This window comes from Panthera leo, chromosome B1 (genome assembly GCF_018350215.1).
Source record: "Panthera leo isolate Ple1 chromosome B1, P.leo_Ple1_pat1.1, whole genome shotgun sequence".
Lineage (NCBI taxonomy): Eukaryota > Metazoa > Chordata > Mammalia > Carnivora > Felidae > Panthera > Panthera leo.
Genome location: NC_056682.1, coordinates 20,774,613 through 20,794,222, shown reverse-complemented (window position 1 = coordinate 20,794,222; position 19,610 = coordinate 20,774,613). Strand labels below are relative to the sequence as shown.

Below are 19,610 nucleotides of genomic sequence, written 5' to 3'. Positions count from 1 at the left end.
AATAAAAAGTGGGCAGAGGAACTGAATAGACATTTTTGCAAAGACATATTGATGGATAACAGATACGTGAAAAGATGCTCAATGTCACTATTCATCAGGGAAATGCACATCATAACCTCTATGAGATACTGCTCTATACCCATCAGAATGGCTATTACCAAAAAGACAAGAAATAACAAGCACTGGTGAGGATTTAAGGAAACCGTCATGCACCATTGGTGGGAATGTAAGCAGGTGCCGCCACTATGGAAAGGAGCAGGGTGTTTCTTCAGCAAATTAAAAATAGAAATACCATATAATCTGGCAATTACACCTCTGGATATTTATCTCAAGAACATGAAAACACTAATTTGCTTTTGTTTGTATTTTTGTTTGTTTGTTTGTTTGTTTGTTAACAACCAAACCCAGCACATTCGGCCAGTATGCAGCCCAACACGGAGCATGAACTCACAACCCTGATATCAAGATCTGGGCTAATACCAAGAAACAGACACAACTGACTGAGCCACTCAGGCACCCTGAAAATGCTAATCTGAATAGATTTACGTACCCCTAGGTTCACTGAAGCATTATTTGCAACAGCCAAGTATGGAAGTAACTTAAATGCCCATCAATAAATGAATAAAGAATAAGTTATACATATACATATATATGTATATATGTATATGTATTACCATAGATATATATATCTTGCAAGTAAACACACACACACACATACACACACACACACACACACACACACACACACACACACACTGGACTATTAGCCATAAAAGAGAATGAAAAGATGCTCAATATCATTATCCATCAGGGAAATGCAAATCAAAACCACAGTGAGATACCATTTCATACTCATTAAAATGGCTATCATAAAGAAAGATAAAAGCCAGTGTTGGCAACAATGTGAAGACACTAGACCCTTCATACACTGTGGTGGACATATAAAATGCTGCACTTTGGAAAACATTCTGGAAGTTTCTCAGTTAAACAGAGTTATCATACCATCTAGCTTCCTATTAAAGGCAATCTGATTTTTTTTTAATTTTTTAATGTTTGTTTATTCTTGAGAGACAGAGAGACAGAATGTGAGCAGGGGAGGGGCAGAGAGAGAGGGAGACACAGAATTGGAAGAAGCCTCCAGTCTATGAACTGTCAGCGCAGAATCCGACATGGGGCTTGAACTCGCGAACTGTGAGATCATGACCTGAGCCGAAGTTGGATGTTTAACCAACTGAGCCACCCAGGCACCCCAAAGGTTATCTGATATTTAACATAAAGTCATTCTACAGCATATTAGCTCTCTTTTTCTCCCAAATACCAGGATGTGCTAAAAAAGCAAAAGAAAATAAAAATCTCCAAGTGTGTAAAATACTTTTTGTTGTTGTTTTTAAATCAGAAAAGATTTGGTAAAAATATATTAAAACTCAGGTGACCGGGGAACTTTAGAATTTCAGTCACTTTGGATGGTTGAGTCTTCTCTAGCTTTAAGAACTTAGAAAAGGTTAACAATTGTGATATAATTCCCTCACACGCCCTGCCTTATTAAACTGAGAAACTGGGCACAACTTGGAAACAGTGAGGATATTCATTATTACCTGTATTACGTTATCCACCCTATTTTCTTTAATTACTATCTAAATACAGGGCATCCCAAATTTATACCTCCTGCCTAATTTCCTGAAGAGAAGGCCCTTGTTCGTTTCTGGCTCACCACTATATTCTTAGCACTCAACACGGTCACAAGCATGATAAACTGTAGTCAATGTGCTATGATACTTTTCTCCCTTGTAAATTGCCATCGTAATCTTCGCTGCATGTAGAAGCTACGTAACTGTCTTATAACTGGATATTTAATAAGAGGATGCAGGTGGCAACATGGGGACCTGACTGGCTATAAATTAAATACGGGAACTGCAGTGAATACACTTTATGAATCTTTATGGCTTCTCAAGAGACAAAACTTTTAGATTCCCAGTTGTGGTTCAAATGGGTGAGGCTGCAAGCTGTCTTAGAGACAGATCCAAGTATGTTCCGTAGAAGTGTAAGAAAGAACAGAAAAATGTTAAACTGCTGAATCGTTAAAAGGTATTAAAACCTGATGTGGAGATTTAGCGATGAAAGACTACCCAATTTTAAAAGAACATTTATTGTAGAAAAAGTATGCTCTCCACTTTAGATCACATTTTTAAAAAATCATTTTTAAAAAACTAAAATTATCGATTATTAATAAAACATCCTTTGGGATCAGATAGCTTGTCAATCATGCTGATCAAGTTTTAACCTATGCCGGTCCCAGCCATAATCAGTTGAGTTTATGCCACAAACCTGAATTCCATTTTAAGCAAAATAGTGAAAAATCATTGTAAGTACATTTAAATGCTTTCAACGATAACATGACTTTACAAAAAGATACTTTTTTTCTCTCTCCATATTTAAAGTTGTCACTTACCCACATTAAAAGCCGTAAACAGATTTTTTCTTGAGGGACCTAAAAAATTAAAGAAATATTTGTAAAATACTCATGTTTTGAATGAAATATCACACAAAAATTAGCTATTTTAAAAATTTTTATTTTTTAAAAAAACTTTTTTTAATGTTTATTTATTATTGAGAGAGACAGCATGCAAGCAGGGGAGGGGCAGAGAGAGAGGGAGACACAGAATCCGAAGCAGGCTCCAGCCTCTGAGCTGTCAGCACAGAGCCCGACGTGGGGCTCAAATGCACGAACCAAGGGATCATGACCTGAGCCTAAGTTGGACACTTAACCAACTGAGCCATCCAGGCGCCCCTAAAAATATTTTCAAAAACAAAAACAAAACAAAGAATATTTTCTAAACAAAAAAAAAGGTATTTTGAAAAGCAGTTCATTATCTAAATTTTAGGTCCCATATGGGAAATACCAGTGAAATAGAGTCAACTCTATCAAGTATCTTCTAGGTATAAAATGATTTCTCAGGGGTGCCTGGGTGGCTCAGTTGGTTAAGCAGCCGACTTTGGTTCAGGTCATGATCTCATGGTTGTGGGTTCGAGCCCTACATCAGGCTCTGTGCCGACAGCTCAGAGCCTGGAGCCTGCTTCAGGTTCTGTGTCTCCCTTGCTCTTTGCCTCTCTTCCACTCACTCCCTGTCTCTCAAAAATAAATAAACATTAAAAAAAATTTTTTAATGATTTTCCAAATAACAGAATGATAGCTTAAAGGTGATATGAATTCATGGTCACAAGTTAAATATGATAGGAAATCTAGAGTATTTTTTTCAGTCAAGAACAGCTGCAATGCGAATGTTAACAGTGCTGAATTTATACACATACTACACACTTCATGCTATTCCACTGCTGACACAGCAAAAAGGGCAGGGCGTTATGACAGACAGCCAAGAGTGTGTGATTTCTAAAACCGCCAGGCATTAAATCCAGCCCACTTGCTGTTTAGCTATGAAGAAAAAAAATACTGAAGCTTTTTCTCCAAACTGACACAATATGAAACACAACTGGGGGGGGGGGGTGGTGCTTCCGCCATGTGTATGTGTATCAAATCATCAAATATACTACAATTTTATTTGTAAAATTGTAAATTTGTAAAATTGGCTAATTTAACTATACGTTATTAAGCTTCTAAAAAAATACAAGTGATGGTAACAAGTACAGAGCTACAAAGATCAGTCACTAGAAGAAAACTAGAAAGTGCTTCCACTTGACCAGAGATTGTCATTTCTAGAGCGTCATCACCTACAAATTACTACAATAGCTGCCACATTCTATCTGCGGAGTTTTACAGACACTGTCACCTCCTAAAATTTGTGGCCATTATTAATGAAAATCACTCATTCCCACTTAAGTAAAAACTGTGTGATACAAAAGCTTGCAAATTCAATAGTGAGACGTTTTAGAACATTGGAGTTCCCTATTCTGTATAGTTATTGGTGGAATCATCAAGTTCCAATTCTCTGGAAGTTATTTAGTATCCAGTTTTGACATCTGACACCTCTTTTAAGTTACTGGTGTATGTTTCAGATGCTGGGGTTTTATCATCATCAATAAAAACCGCAGATTCCCACAGTGATGTCATTCCAGCCAGAATGCCATCCCAGCAAGGGGTCGTCTGATGCATTAGAAACTTATTTAAGACCATGGACAGATAAGAACTTGCTGGCACACTGGAGTATCTCCTTGCCCATATTTATGCCTATTTTCTCTTCAATAGTGTAGAAAAGAGAAAGCATTGATAAACGTTCACTAGGTGATGAACCTCAAGTTACTACAGGATTCTTTACACACGTACACACAAAATATGGAAAAGGATGAGCAATGGACACTCTCACACTGTGGTAAGAGACCAACACCTTTCTGGAAAAGTACTGAGTCACATATTAACAATTTCAACACGAGTCATACAGTTTAACCAGCAATTCCTCTTTCAGGGATATCTCATAGAAGTCATTAGAATCTGAAGTGATGAATGTTCACACTCAAAAATGTCCGCTCACCTCAGTACCACATGCCATAGTCATAAGCCAGAAATTTTCCACAAGTATGGAATTGGAAAATAGACTATTTAATAGCCATTTAAAATGAAAACGCTCTTGTGATATGCCACTAAATTAATAAAAAGCAAGACACAGTCAAGTATACACATTATTTTTAGGTTTACTTATTTATTTTGAGAGAGAGAGAGACAAAGGGGTGGGGCAGAGAGAAAGCGGGGGAGAGACAGAGACAGAGACAGAGAGAGAGAAGGAGGGAGGGAAGGAGGGAGGGAGGGAGGGAGAGGAGGAGAGAGGGAGAGAAAGAAAAAATCCTGAGCAGGTTCCCTAACAACAGTGCAGGGTGTGACACAGGGCTGGGACCCTGCAAACCGTGAGATCACGACCTGAGCCGAAATCAAGAATCCGTTACTTAACCAACTGAGCCACCCAGGTGCCCTGAGAGTGTACACATTATGCCCTGAGTTTTCTTGAAACCAAAACCAAAACCAAAACCAAAACCAAAACCAAAACCAAAACCAAAACCAAAACCAAAACCAAAACCAAAACCAAAACCAAAACCAAAACCAAAACCAAAACCAAAACCAAAACCAAAACCAAAACCAAAACCAAAACCAAAACCAAAACCAAAACCAAAACCAAAACCAAAACCGTAACCGTAACCGTTACGGAGAAAAAAATGGAGGAAATGCAACAGCTGTTTGTGGTTGATGGAATAAAGGAGGACCCTGTGCGTTCCTGGTTTTCCCTGACACTTTAACATATGAGTGTGTGGCACCGTGGCTACTGCCACTTTGTCATTGTTAAAAGAAGAGGGATAAAGGGGCGCCAGGGAGGCTCAGTCGGTGAAGTGTCTGACTTTGGCTCAGGTCATAATCTCACGGTTTGTGGGTTCAAGCCCCATGTCAGGCTCTTGGGTGACAGCTCAGAGCCAGGAGCCTGCTTGAGGTTGTGTCTCCCTCTCTCTCTGCCCCTCCCCTGCTCATGCTCTGTCTCTCTCTCAAAAATAAACAAACATTTAAAAAAAAAAAAAAAAAAAAAAAGGAGAGGAATTAGGGGCACCTGAGTGACTCAGTCAGTTTGAGTGTCCACCTCTTGATTTCAGCTCAGGTTATGATCCCAGAATTTTGGGACTGTGTCCCATGTCAGACTCTGCACTGAGCGTGGAGCCTGCTTAAGATTCTCTTTCTCTCCCTCGGCTGCTCTACCCCACTGGCTCGCTCTCTCTCTCAGAAAAAAAAGTAGAGAGATTGGCAAATCAAAAGCCTAATTCTTACGGGCTCAAAAAAGAGGCTCATGACTATATCTTATAATCGTAACTACTGACTTGTACTTGCCTTGAATCTAAGATAAAAGTTGACCTGTGCCAAAGTATAATTACTGCCTGTAAATGGTGTCCTCAAGGCAGATATTCTTTGGTTATACTTGGCAATATGTTATGTGTCCAGTTTTGACTACTTCTCTTGCCTCCCTTACCTGTTCACCTACACAAACCACAGTATTGCTTTCTTTCAACTATTATTTTCTAATTGAAATTGTCTATAAAGAAAACATTTACAATCTATTTGTCCTTTGTTTTTATGACTAATAAAAATCAAGAAAATTTGTTAGATAGATCTTAACCCAGGATTGAGGTAATGTACACACATATTTTTAGTTCCCCTCCCCCATCATTATTAATTGCCTCTTGCTCTGTAACTAAGCAATTGCATTCGGTGAAAACTGAAACACTGGAAGATCTTTTTTCCTGTCATTGATAAAATAATTATATCCCATAGTAACTAGAGTAGATCCCAGCTACTAGTAGCGTAAATAAAATAGTTTTGTAAAAAAACCTAACAACCGCCACCTCTAATATGGATCAGAGATTACAGCTCAAGTTTCTCACTCCTATTTCTTTCAGGTAAGAAATCTTTCAGTTCACTAAGCACTAACCCACCTTCTACTGTGCTTCAGACCCACTTCAGACCTGGTGATAAAGCTTCATGAAAACACTCCGTATTAAGTATATACCATATATTTTGTAAACCCGAGAGTTATTTTTCGTAGCCACGGCAATCACTAACTGAGTAATACAAAGAAGGAGAAGAGAAAGAACAGGGGGAAAGAAAAAAATAGTTTGGAACAAAGGTGGGAAGTAAATTGTGCATTTCTATCTCATTGTTCCAGATCACTATAATTTAACTCTGGAAGTCTTAATTATCTTCACCTTATACCTGTGTTCTGTCTCCTGATTTCTATGTATCAAGTTTTAACTAGAGAACCTACTGACTCTGTGAAGAAGACTGACCTCCTTGGTGTTAAAATGTATTATGTGTCCTTTTTCGGAGAGATTGTTCGTAAACAACGGTTCACTATGCCATGAGCCTAGTTGCCAAATTTTAACTTTCTACCAGGTAAGGACTTAAGAAATATTTTCTCTCCCAGTTTTCTCTGCAGTGAGGAACATACCTTTTGGAGGAGTTTTTAGCAAGTGTGCATGAGCTCTGGGTCCCAAAGGCTTCAAATATAAGGATCCTGAGGAACCATTCTGAAATGCTGGTTTGGGAGGTTTTTCCTCATACTTGATGACAGTGGCATTCCCAGCTGTAATACGGAAGCGTACATTTTAGTTTATAGATAAATACAGCATCGATTTTCCACAATCTGTTCCTTTCCCCTTGAATCACCAAGTGCTCACTAAACACCCCACAATATGCCAGTTATTACTGCACATTAGCAATATGAAGCTAATGCCATAACCAACGTGACCACGCATCCTGGCATAATCCAAGTTTATGTGTCTTCTCCAGTCAAGTTTTCATCCCAAATCAAAGCTGGAAGACAAATCATACGGCCGTCCGTGCCGTGTAACAAACACGCCTAAGGTGCAGCGATGAAGAGCATCCATCTCCACGGGGACAAGGCAGATGTGCCAATAATCTAATCATAATAAACAACGGCAGCCCGCTGTGTTGAAATGTGAGAACAACGATGTACAAACTCCATGACAGTAACAAGGATGAGAGCTGGTCCAGATCCTTCCTTACTATATCCAGGAGGTAAAACTCCCTCATTTGCCCTGGAACAAGGTACCTGAGTCCTAAAGCTAAAACACAAAAGTAAGTCCCACCTAAATAATGAAAAACATCTTTAACTGACATGTACATCTTTCCTCTCTACTCACAGAGGAATTCTCTCAGGAAAAAAAAAAGGGGGGGGGCGCCTGGGTGGCTCAGTGGGTTAAGTGTCCGACTTCAGCTCAGGTCATGATCTCACAGTCCGTGAGTTCAAGCCCCGCGTCGGGCTTTGTGCTGACAGCTCAGAGCCCGGAGCCCGCTTCGGATTCTGTGACTCCTTCTCTCTCTGCCCCTCTGCCTCTCATGCTCTGTCTCTCTCTCAAAAATAAATAAACATAAAAAAAAAAAACCAAAAAATTGTTTCCAGGCACTAAAAGAATGACTAGACGGAGAACTCTTGGAGACACTATGATGCTAACTGATGCTGTTTAGGCTGTGGTCTAATTCTGGGTCCACTACCACAGTTCACGAGGCCAAGGGGGCTGCCACAGAATTAGACCTACAACATTTCCCAGGGAATGTGTCAGGGTAAAAGGTAGAGGGAAAAATTACATGAGCAAATACTATGCTTTAGGTGTAATATTCCCATGAATCCTTGGAAAGAGCACCTTCCATTTTGCTGTGGTCTCTAATTTTGCCTCTGGTTCTTCATTGGGACACTAAAGGTAAAAGACAAACTTAGCACATCAAGGGACAGTGACACTTCAGAATAAAGAATACAACTTTAAAAAATAACGGTGGTACTTTACAACTTGGTTTTCCATCAGAATCACCATTTGAAAGCATGGAGAAACAATGATAACAAAGACTTAAATAGATGCCTTGCTGAGTCTTATTTCTGCTTTTGCCCAGTAATGACTAAAGCTCTTTAGCATCAAAAAATAAGTATCAAAACAAACACTAAGTATCTTTCACAGTTGCTTAAGGGGTCTTCCAAAATGGTCCAACTCCACGTCTCATTTATGGCTTCCCGTTGGATTATAAAGGGAAACCAAATCCTCTATAGAATCCTTAAGATTTGTATTTGTATTTGTACTTGGGGCAGGGAAAGGGCAGAAGAAAAAGAAAGGAACGTGGCTTGATTCCTGCCCTGTGAACTCCAAGTGAGAATGTATTTTCACATTATATATTCACTCACAATATAACTTGATCCATAATGAAGTCCCGTGAAATAGTGTTCTTCTGCTAATGCTACACGAGTGGACTTTGTGGTTACTTTAGGAATACAACATCATTACCATTATTTACTGCAGTGTTTTGGGCAGGGGAGTCTATGTTTTAACAGTGTCAAAAACCTCACAGTAAAAGTGTGAAGAATAGTACCAGCATGTACAGATAAAGACAAATAAAAAATGGTTTCGAATCTCATTAAGTGGTATTTAAAAAAAATAAAATAAAGGAAGCAACAGTAATGAGCTGTGGCGGGGGGGCGGGGGGGATGCGGAAATCAGTGTTTCCTTAAAACACCATTCTAAATCCACATGCGTCCACAATTGAGTCATCTTTGAAAAAGTGCACTGTCCAGAAGCTTAGCTCCTATAAGGATTTTTAACAGTACTATTTTGCTTTCCCTAAGAGATTAATTACCATGTTACACAGCATTCAAGAATATAAACCCAGCACTTTGTCATTTTCTCTCCACATCCAAGAAAAAAACCAACCAAACAAACAAACATGCTTGCAAAGTTTTCTGGTCCTCTTTTCCCATAAAAGTTAATCTTTTTATCCTGGTCCCCTTGCTAACCATACAAACCACTGGCATTTTTACATCACCACAGCCTTACCGGGCCAGAGCGGCAATCTACAGGTGCATTCATTCACTATCTGGTTCTCAAACTTCATTTCCCTGCCACTGGATTTTTTGTTTGTTTCTTAACTGACATGCAACCCCTAGTCCTGGGCATCCAGTTCTGCTCTAACACTCAACACCTAATCATAAATTTATTACCAACCTGGATTCCTTTCTTCACCCCACATTAGAAAAGGGTCAGATTCTACCTTATTTACGACTATGTTATAAATTTGAAGACAGATACTTTTCACTAGGCTAAATTATCCCAACTCCTACAACAGTGTTTATAGATGTCACAACTAAACCCATAAAGACACGCTGTTATTCCTCCCTGATGTATGTCAAGTCATGCTACAATGAGCCATCTGTTCATTCTTCCTGTGTCCATATAACATTTCCAATATTAGGTCAAATCAACACAGAGTCGTCCCTCCTACTGAGAGGTTTCTGTCAATTTCCTATCCTTCTTTTCGCTTCTCTTTCCTCAGAACCTAAAGACTTGGTCTTTCTGAAACTGAAAATTACAAGGAGCTAATGTAAATGACAATACTGAAGATACTGCTATTATAAAATTCAACATAACTTTTTAAAGGACGTGGGACAGAATTTCATAGTCTTAAGATAACATAAGCAAAATTTCATAGAGCATATCTTTTTGATTTTCACATAAAATGGATACTGGCCTTCAATTAGCATTTCAGCTTTTGCTAGATCAAAATCCCGGAAGGAAGTAAATGACGTTATTGAACTCTTGACCATGTATTATAACAATCTGATTCTAGTCTTACTTTTCTTGAAACATTTTTAAAATTATAGTCGGCAGAAAAAATAAGTCACCTATTCAGACTGTGAAAAGTTGAGTTTAATTTACAGACCCAATAGAACATCGTATGATCCTAGATTTATTCATACTTTTCGTTTCTAAGCTTTAAGCACAAAGACTTTCAGTTTCCAAAAAACAGACTAAAAGGATTTCTCACTAAAGCACAAGACGGATTTCTCATGAGGCACAATAGTCCTGTCCCTTGGCTTCCTGTCACACACAGACAGGAGGTGTGGTCCTGGAAACAAAGCACCAGGCTTCAGGCTCAGCATAAACACCAGGTCTAGCATCAGATCTATCATCAACTTTCTAACATGGGAGGGTCAAAATTCCTATAGAAGGATACAATTTCTGAGTCTGACTAGGTACAGTCATTTACGCACATACACTTACACATGTGTGCGTGCGCGCACACACACACACACACACACACACACACACACACACACTTTCTGACGATCTATATACACATGGCCTGCCTTTGCTTTTTCCCGGTTCAGTAATAGCAGACACAAGCTGGGCTGGGCTGCACACACTTTTATGACCAACAATTACACATCTTTCAATTCCCTAAATACTCTCCAGCTGGTGCGTTGCTTTCTAGTAAACCCCAACTTGAAGGATGTACTTGTCTATGAGGCATGATGTCCTAAAAGTATTTCTCCTGTCCTCTATTTTCAGTTCCTAACAAGGAAGCTGGTTGGGTATCCTGAAGGTATCTCAGTTTTCCCCTGTCCAGAGCTATCACACCCAAATGATAAACACTTGGTGGCAAAAGTTGCAAAATGTTAATATCATAGTTTCAAGTAATGGAAGAGAATCTATGATAACCGAGTTCTGGTCCTGACTCGGCCCCTGCCTTGCCTGCCTCCTTTCATCTCTCTATGTATAATGAGTGGGTTTGAAAATCATGTTTGGAAAGAGTACATATGCCCTCACAGGACCCTCACTAAATAAACATGAACATGGTACTCAGTACCTGTGAGATAACAGAAAATATATATTGGGTCTCTGCCCCCAATTCCTCGCACAGATCTCCTTGACATCCTTATAATTTCTTAGGTGACAAGGAGTATCTTTTGTTCTAATGAGGTGACTCTATGCGAGTTGCTGGATGGGGGCTGGTCACTAGCAAGACCAGGTCATGATTAGAATCTTAGACTATTCGGTCCCTGCCCTTCATTTTCTTAAGAAGGGAAAAGCACTAAAAATCCACTTAATGATCAATCATGCCTATGACATGAAGTCTCCATAAAAGTCCCCAACTATGGAGTTGGGAGAGCGTGAGTTGGTGGACACACGCAGCAGCTGGGAGAGTAGCAGCCTCGAAAGGGGATACACGTTCCTCACCTGTTTCATGTACCTTGCCCTACACATCAATCCCACCCAAACGTTCGTCTGCATTCTTTGTTATATCCTTTTATAGTAAATTGACGAATGTAAGTAAATGCTTACTTGAGTTCTGCGAGCTGCTCTAGCCAATTTATCAGACCCAAGACAGGAGTCGTTGAAACCTCCCAAGTACACCCGGGTAGTGAGCAGCACAGGTGACAACCCGGACTTACAAGTGGCATCTCCAAGGGGGAGGACGGCCTTGCAAAACTGAGCCCTTAACATGTGGAATCTGATGCTGTCTCAGGTAGACAGGGTCAGGACTTTGCAGACGACCCACCTGGCGTCTCGGGGAATTGCTTGTTGTGGTAAAAACTGCTACACGTCTAGTTGGAGGAAGTGAAATGTTGTGAGTGGGGGAGCAGTGTGAGAGTCAAGGAGACACATAGGAGGCAGGAGTGGCTTTTCCCTCTGCAGGAGGGAAGGACTTTCTAGATAGGTTTTTCTATTATAGTCCTACTGAAGCCACAGTCATCCTCAGAATTCTCTTCTACATGGTGCTGCAGGGGCCACGACCTCTCAGTGACAGTCTGTCGAGTCAATACATGATATCACACGGTTGCCCAGCTCCCAGCAGCTGTAATAACAACTTAGAATTGCCCTTGTTCTGTGGTGATCCTTGGTCCTAGCAGCCTCAATTATGCCAGAATGATAGATTCTCTGGAATCCTTAGTTTCATTTCCTCATGATCAAAATGGGATTCAAATGGAATAAATGAGAGTAAGAGAGATAACAGAGTCTCAAGAGAAAGTGAAGAGATTCTCAGAGAAACCTAGACAGAAGACCTTCTTTTCTTATCCCAGAAGGGCTTTACACTGTTCCAGACTTACTTGCAAACCAAAATTTCGTACTACATTCTGGCATCTGGTTAACATCAGTTTTTGGTTTTGTTTACTGAATTATGTATACGCACAGAGCCAACATTCTGCTTCTTTCTTTAATATTTTTGTCAATCTGTCTAACGCTACCCACTATGCCAGACCATCTGCCCACCTGGCTTGAAATCAAGGCGCTACCAAAGTCTACGCTTTCAGATTCCAAAAGCCAAGTTACTCAACTGTGTAATAACAAGAATGTCTCATATATACCCCAGAAAAACACTGAAAGAATGAAAACAAAATTAATGCCAGTCTAGATAATAGTATTTGCTTGTTACACAGTCCATTCAGATGTGCATAAGTATTAAACCTGTAATACAGGACTGCCTCCAACCCTTCCTCACCTGCAGCAGACGTCACTAGTCAGACACAAACTGGCTCCGAACCCGGATGCAGCCTCAAACCCTTTCAACACTCTATTCCAGACACATCTGACCCACTGACCAGTGTTGGCGGGTGAGACAATACTCCTTTGCCCTCGGACTGTGGGTAAATAAGAGGAATTCTTCTATCAACTTGATCACTTCAACAACGCAAACACCCACCTTCCAGACTATTAGACACCATCTTACTATAGTGAAGAAAATCCAAGTGGAAGAAACATTTGTTGCTGCAAAGGTTCTGAAGATGATGCGGCACTGCCCTCCCATGCATCAGGTGAGAATCCTGGGGCTAGGAGGGTAGAAGATCATCCAGCTTCCCGCGAGTAAGGAAAACTAGGAGGAGACTGAGGTAAACGCCCTTTTCTATGTCTCAGCTGAGTCGGGGCTGGCCATGCAGGTGAAAAGTCAAGAATACTCTGTTTCTTTAGCTACCTTCCTGTTCTCCTACTTCTAAAAGAGTACCAACAGCTTTGGTGTGCATCTCTTACATTTCCCACCTTACCATCTGTCTCTCAAAAATACACATTTTTTTTTTTTTGTGGCCAACCCGGAGGAAGGAAGCCGTTGGATTTCACACTCGCTAAAGGAGCAAAATTATATGCTCTCTAAAGACTTCCTTCTACACTTACACAATGGCCCTCAAACCTTCAAATCTATTCAAGACCTACAGTAGGTATTCTTATCCAATGATCTTAACAACTGGATTTTCGCGGAGTCTGAAAGAGCTTGTATTTAAACTCTACAAATGAGCATATTTGGTACAGAAACCATTGTGCAATATTTCGGGCTAATATCACTTTTAAATTTTCTGTGCTTAGAAGGACACACAGAAAGAACCAGCTAAAACCTCCAAGTAAGAGAACTGTATTAGCTTATCATAGCTTGATTTAGTCATTTGTTTTATAACTCAATGTTATTTCTAAAGGATACCAAACTACCAAGAACCAGCTAATTTTACAAGAGCACTATGCAATCTCCGAAGTTCTTAAGTGATACCACTAACAGAATCATATCACAAAGAAACGAGCAAAGCAAGAACACATTCTTTAAAGGGGTTTAAATGCTTAACCCAGTATGAATCAAAACATTGATCAAAAGATTAAATTCTCACATGACCCATTATTATCAGAAACAGAAAATTTTCAGTCCAAAATGATTTTTTCACAGGCCTTTAAAAGGCACACATTTTTAATATCTTTGCATATAATATGAGAAAAAACATAATCAAAGATATAATGTTTTCTTTCTAGGAAAATGTTTTTCTGTATTCATACAACTCTAAGCTACATACACAAAACTATTTGTTATTTAATCACAAATAAAGCCAAACTGTCTTTAATGATAAGGTAATTTCATGTGCCCAGAATGTCAACAATGCCACTGAATCAGATTAACAGTCTGAAAACACAGAAAATAGGTAACACAACCGTTTCTACTTACAACCATTCACAAATTAAACATAAACATGCCGAAGACAGATTACTATTAACAAATCACCAGGTGCAAAAGTAACAATCAAGAGATGCTAAATCAATTTATTGAATACAACTTAAGCATGCTTACAAAGAGAAGAATCAAACCAGAAATCGTCGACCTACTTCTTTTCCCAGTAAGCGTGGCTAACAAAGGAACTATACAAAGGCTGTAGGATCCCAGGACCAGCAATGTCAGTAAGGTAGCATCATAGTGCCTCTCTGAACCAGCCGGTGGGGTGAGTGTAGAATTGATAAATATTTTTGAAGAAATCTCCGTCTCTGTACAACTGCGAAATCCTCCTGGTACAGTCATTTAAAAAGATCAAAGCGATCTTAAGCAGGAACCGCAGCCATGTTCACTCTCCTACCCCTCATGCTGGCTCTTACTGAATTAGAACGCAGGGGGGGAAATCCGTAAGCTCCGAGGCACGACACAAAACAGATTAAACCGCCTAGCAAATCAAACTAAGAAAGACTCATTGATCTGAATGCTTAATCTGCAACGGGGACGCATCGCCACTAGACAGGCTCTGTGGGTACATGGCAAACTCCTTTGTGACGGGACAAAAAGGAACGGACAAAAGCATTTTACAACCTCCTTCGGAGAGTCGGCCACAGTACTGAAAGAGTGGCCAAGTCAACATGGCTGTCAATGGCAAACGCTGGACGGCGGCACGACAGGACACGTCTGCTTCCGAGGGTCACAAATTCCACTGCTGCCGGCCCTCCGGGGGCACGCTGAAGAGTCTGCTCTGGCAGGCTGCTTGGAAAGGTCACACTGCCCACAGAGAAAGCTGCAAGCCAAGCACCTGAAGACAATACACGCGTGAATTACCTTTTCAAATGCAGGGAGAATCACTGGTTCCACGCAAACCTTTCCTCTTTCTTCTACGCCGGAGCTTTAAAAGCGAAACACTAAGCAGATACTACTCCTTTTTCATTTTTTAAGGAACACGTTTTAATAGCCCCGGCGTGGTCGCACACAGCCACTTACTGTCATGTGAGACAAGCCGGTGCTGCTCAGTGACCTCTCAGAAATGCGCTCATTAATTCGGCGCCTTCTCCTCCACGCATTCACATCCTGAGTCCTGTCACGAGCTGGCCGAGGGCCCTTGGACCAGCGACAACCTCTCTGAGCCTCAACTACCTCATGTATACAATCGGGGTGGTGGCACAACTTATTTGAGTAAGAAAAAAAAAAAGAGAGAGAGAGAACGCATGGGAACCGTATAACCGTGCCCCACGCAGAAGGTTCAGGAACTAGGACTCCACTTTGTCCTTGAAGCAGAGGGAGCTGCCCTCCTCCCCACCTCACACGAAATCATCCTATTAATACCTCTGGTATTCTAGTCGTCCGGGTTAACTATTCTCTTCAACTACCTTCTAGAGAAGGACCATTTCTTTCGCATTCCGTATCCCTTGCTGCATCTATTGTGGTGCCCGTGCACAGCAGACACTGCACAATTGTTCAAAGTAATAAATCCGCGCATTATTTTGTAAGGAAATTCAAAAAGAGAGCAAACAAATACCAAGACCAAGTACATCCTTCGAATGAAAAAGAGGGCTCAATTGATTCACCCATTTTATACACGGAGAAAAGAATTCACCCTGACAACTTGAGAAATATTCTGAGTTTACGTTACTTAAAATTAGGCTTGAAGTTACACCCGTCATAGTTCATGGACGCTAGCATGCGAAATACAAGATTATAAAACATACATCTGCAAAATCCAGTCTTTTACAAAGAAATCAAACAAGTTCTCCTTATTCTGATTTCCAGTTGGGTTCCAACAGCCCTTATATCGCTCTCATTCCTTAAACCGAAAAACACTACTGCTTCAGATGATACACTTTAGCATCCCCCTTGCAAAAAAAAAAAAAAAAAAAAAAAAAAAATACCGGGTGGCTTCAACACAAATATTTCAGTGTTTCATAGCATGTGCATCAGAAAAGAAGGTCATTTAAAGAATTTGCTCTTCCTGCCAAACTTTTCGAGAAGTTCCAAAGGAGAAGCAGTATTGACATTTCCTCTCAATTGCAGGATCAAAATTCTGATAATTATTTGTAGCACGTTAGTTTTTCCTGGTGACTATGGTTTCAACGACCCATGAAGTCTGGTGTCAAACCAACTTACAGTTACTGCTGTAAGTGCTCAGATCACTGTGGGTGCTGGCAACAGAGGACGCGCTTCCTGTCCCCCTCCGCGCAGAACTTTTCAAAGAGGCTTTGGATTTAGGAAGTGGTCTACGCAAATTCACCCAAGACGGCTGTGCTTTTTTTAAGGATGTAGGTTTTCCTTGGGATTAAAAAAAAAAAAAAAAAAAAGAGTTTCTACTACTATTCATCTTGACAGTTTTTTTTTAATAATTTTTTTTTTTTTTTTGAGAGAGAGAGACACAGAGTGTGAGTGGGGCAAGGGGAGGGGCAGAGAGAAGAGACACAGAATCTGAAGCAGGCTGCAGGCTCTGGGCCGTCAGCACAGAACCCAATGTGAGGCTCGAACTCACGGGCTGTGAGATCTTGACCTGAGCCAAAGTCAGGCACTTAACCGACTGAGCCATCCAGGCACCCCAAAAGACTTAAGCTTATAAACTTAAATTCCTGTACTAATTACTGGGTTAAAACACAAACCAAATATTCAGAATCATGAAATCTTCCCATAGACTTGACTTTTTATTTTTCTTAATTTAGAGGCAATGATGAGGCCATCGGGACCTGTGAAGGGTAGCTCTAACTGTATAACCTGAAGTAATTAACGCAGGTCTTCTGTGGAGACCCACCTAAAGAGCCATGTGACTCATGAGCTTTTGGCAACGTTGAAATCAAAGCTATGACCTCCGCCCATTCCGCTGATTAGAAATTAAACAAATTCACCCATTCACCACTAGGCTACTGTATTAAAAAACAGATGAAAATTTTAAAACCAAAACACAAAGAAAACTTCAATTTGAGGATGGAAAAAAAATTATTTAAAAAATGCCTAATGCCTACCACCAGGGGGTGCTCTGTTATTCTTTTCTTCATCTCCATTTTTACTGCTTATTTGCCAAACTTAAGGGGTCTTCACTCCAAACTTCTCTTTCTTTCAGCAAAAGTGTTTCCACTTATGAATGAAATATGTATGCTTCATATTCTCTGGCATATATGAGACCACACTATCCTGATATTCATACCTGCTACCGGCTTATGGGCATTTCCTAAGTTCAATCTTTACAACTCTCATCGAACCCACCTCTCAGTCTTCTTCGTTTACTTTACTCTAACCGTTGCCTGTATGGATGGATCCCAGGTTCCCACGTGCAGCCTCTCCTCTAAATTCCAATACCACTTGCATTTTAAATTCCTTACTGAATGTTTCAATCTGGACATTTAGATACCCTCCTCCCTACTTAGGCTAACTGTAACTTCCATTTTCCTTTTTCCCAGGCTCAAAGCATTGGGATTGTTCTTTTTCCCCCAGATCCCCATATAATCTAGCATGAAGACTCTCAATGGTAGTAGTATTACCTAACAAAAACATGCAGAGCTGAAAAAGACCTTACGTAAAAACGGCCATGTCATGTATTCCTAACAGCACCACAGTGAGTGAGACAGTATGTCTGGGAAATAATGCCCACTGCTTTATTGCTCGTTAAGATTTCATTTTCACAGAGTAAAAGGAGATCTGTCATTTAAAGTCACTCACATTAAAGCCCTCCTATCTCCATCTTCATCCTTGCACTTGTTAACCGTAAAAATCAAAATGTCACTTATTTTATTAGCAAAAGATGAGTTTATTCGGGAATGGCAGAGAATTGCAATTTGAGACCGGCAAGCTACGGCCAAGCCACAAGGAAGTCTGTGGAACATAGGAGAGGCATGCTCTTCTATAGAGGACGGTGAGAATTTGGGAAGGCCGTCATAAATGAGAAGTTCCATGGAGTAAACTGGGAGCTGGGAGTAGAGTGGCTTCTCACTGGCTGAGTTGTGACTGGCCCTCATTGGCTGGGCTGCTGCTGCGGGGAGAGGGGAGGGAGCCTTCCTTCCTCCAGCTGAGATAATGAAGTAGTATCCACTTGCAAGTTTAGTCTCTTTTGCTGGGATTGCTGCTGAAAAAGTGGTGGTGAGGCATGAGAGCTCCCCCTGCTGAGCCTCCTGATTCCATGTTAGCCAGGTTTCCCGTTACTAATCTTCACGCACTATTCTTTTACATTTGTTGTGTCCTCTGCTACAATTAATGTAGTTTTCTCTCCACAACCAGGATCTACTTTTTTTTTCTTTTTAGATAGTGTGCGTGAGTGCATGAGCAGGGAAGAGGGGGCAGAAATAGAGGAGGGGGAGGAGAGAGAGAGGGAGAGAGAGAGAGACTATCTTAAACAGGCTCTGTGTTCAGCACAGAGCCGGATGCGGGGTTTGATCCCACAGACCCAAGGTCATGACCTGAGCCAAAACCAAGAGTCAGGTGCTCAAATGACTGAGCCACACAGGGGCTCCACTGGGAGGTACTATTCTAATTCATGAGGCACACCACTTCTTTTCAAAGAGGTCTTCTTCCTCTCAATCCAAATCCTACAAATCCTCACTGCCTCCCTCCTATTTTGCTGTAACAACTGTATAGGTTCCTAAAGTCCTGTCCTTCTGTCCTTTCCAACTCCATCATGTTGAACTCCTGAACACGAAAAGAGGTCATAATCAAATCTACAATTTGTGACTCCTCATTACCTATAGGATGACCTTATTTTTAATTCTCTTAATAAAGACCTATACGGCAGCCTTACGGTTGATTCCAACAAACTTGTCCCCCATTGTGCTTTGCCATGCCCCCATCCCTGTACCTACACACACACACACACACACACACACACACACACACACACACACTTTTACTTCTCCAGGCCTTCTTACTCTCTTCTTCTATGTCCATCGTGGTGAACGAATTAGCCTCCTTTCCTTTGTAGTCCTCTATCTTGCCTGCTGACTACAAAGTTGACCTTTAAATCCTTGCCACTCAGACACCAAATCACAACCTCCATTATACAAAGATGTGTTAAAATACACAAATGTATGACAAGCGCTGTTGAGAGTCGGAGCTTTGTAAAGCCTTTCCTGCCAGATCACAGTCCTGTGTGTGCCATGGGCCACATCTTCTGTTACCATACCGACACTGGCTTCCGCCCCAGGATCTGTTTCAGTAGGGCTCTCAGACTACTTTCCAAGGTCCCTGAGAACAGGAATGGTACCTGATCCCTCCCTCAGGACCTAGCAACGTGTCTAGCATGGAGTGCAATTTAATAAATATTTGCTGAATGAATTTTTATTTGGGGGCCAAGAGTAAGGTGTGGGAAATA

General features: G+C 40.7%; 1 protein-coding gene across 5 annotated transcripts in view; it reads right to left on the bottom strand.

Annotated features, from left to right (window-relative positions):
- The window catches only part of MTUS1 (microtubule associated scaffold protein 1), a 171,417-nt gene that overhangs the window by 65,416 nt on the left and 86,391 nt on the right, over positions 1-19,610 (bottom strand). For 3 of the 5 annotated variants that reach the window (XM_042934382.1, XM_042934383.1, XM_042934385.1), the window contains 3 exons: positions 16,418-16,579; positions 6,933-7,067; positions 2,450-2,488 (listed from right to left, as the gene is read on the bottom strand). In XM_042934382.1, the coding sequence (XP_042790316.1) occupies positions 2,450-2,488; positions 6,933-7,067; positions 16,418-16,579 (336 nt within the window). Of the gene's footprint in view, positions 1-2,449; positions 2,489-6,932; positions 7,068-14,406; positions 15,009-16,417; positions 16,580-19,610 lie in introns of those variants that run through there. The other 2 variants (XM_042934388.1, XM_042934384.1) reach the window with 2 other exon arrangements.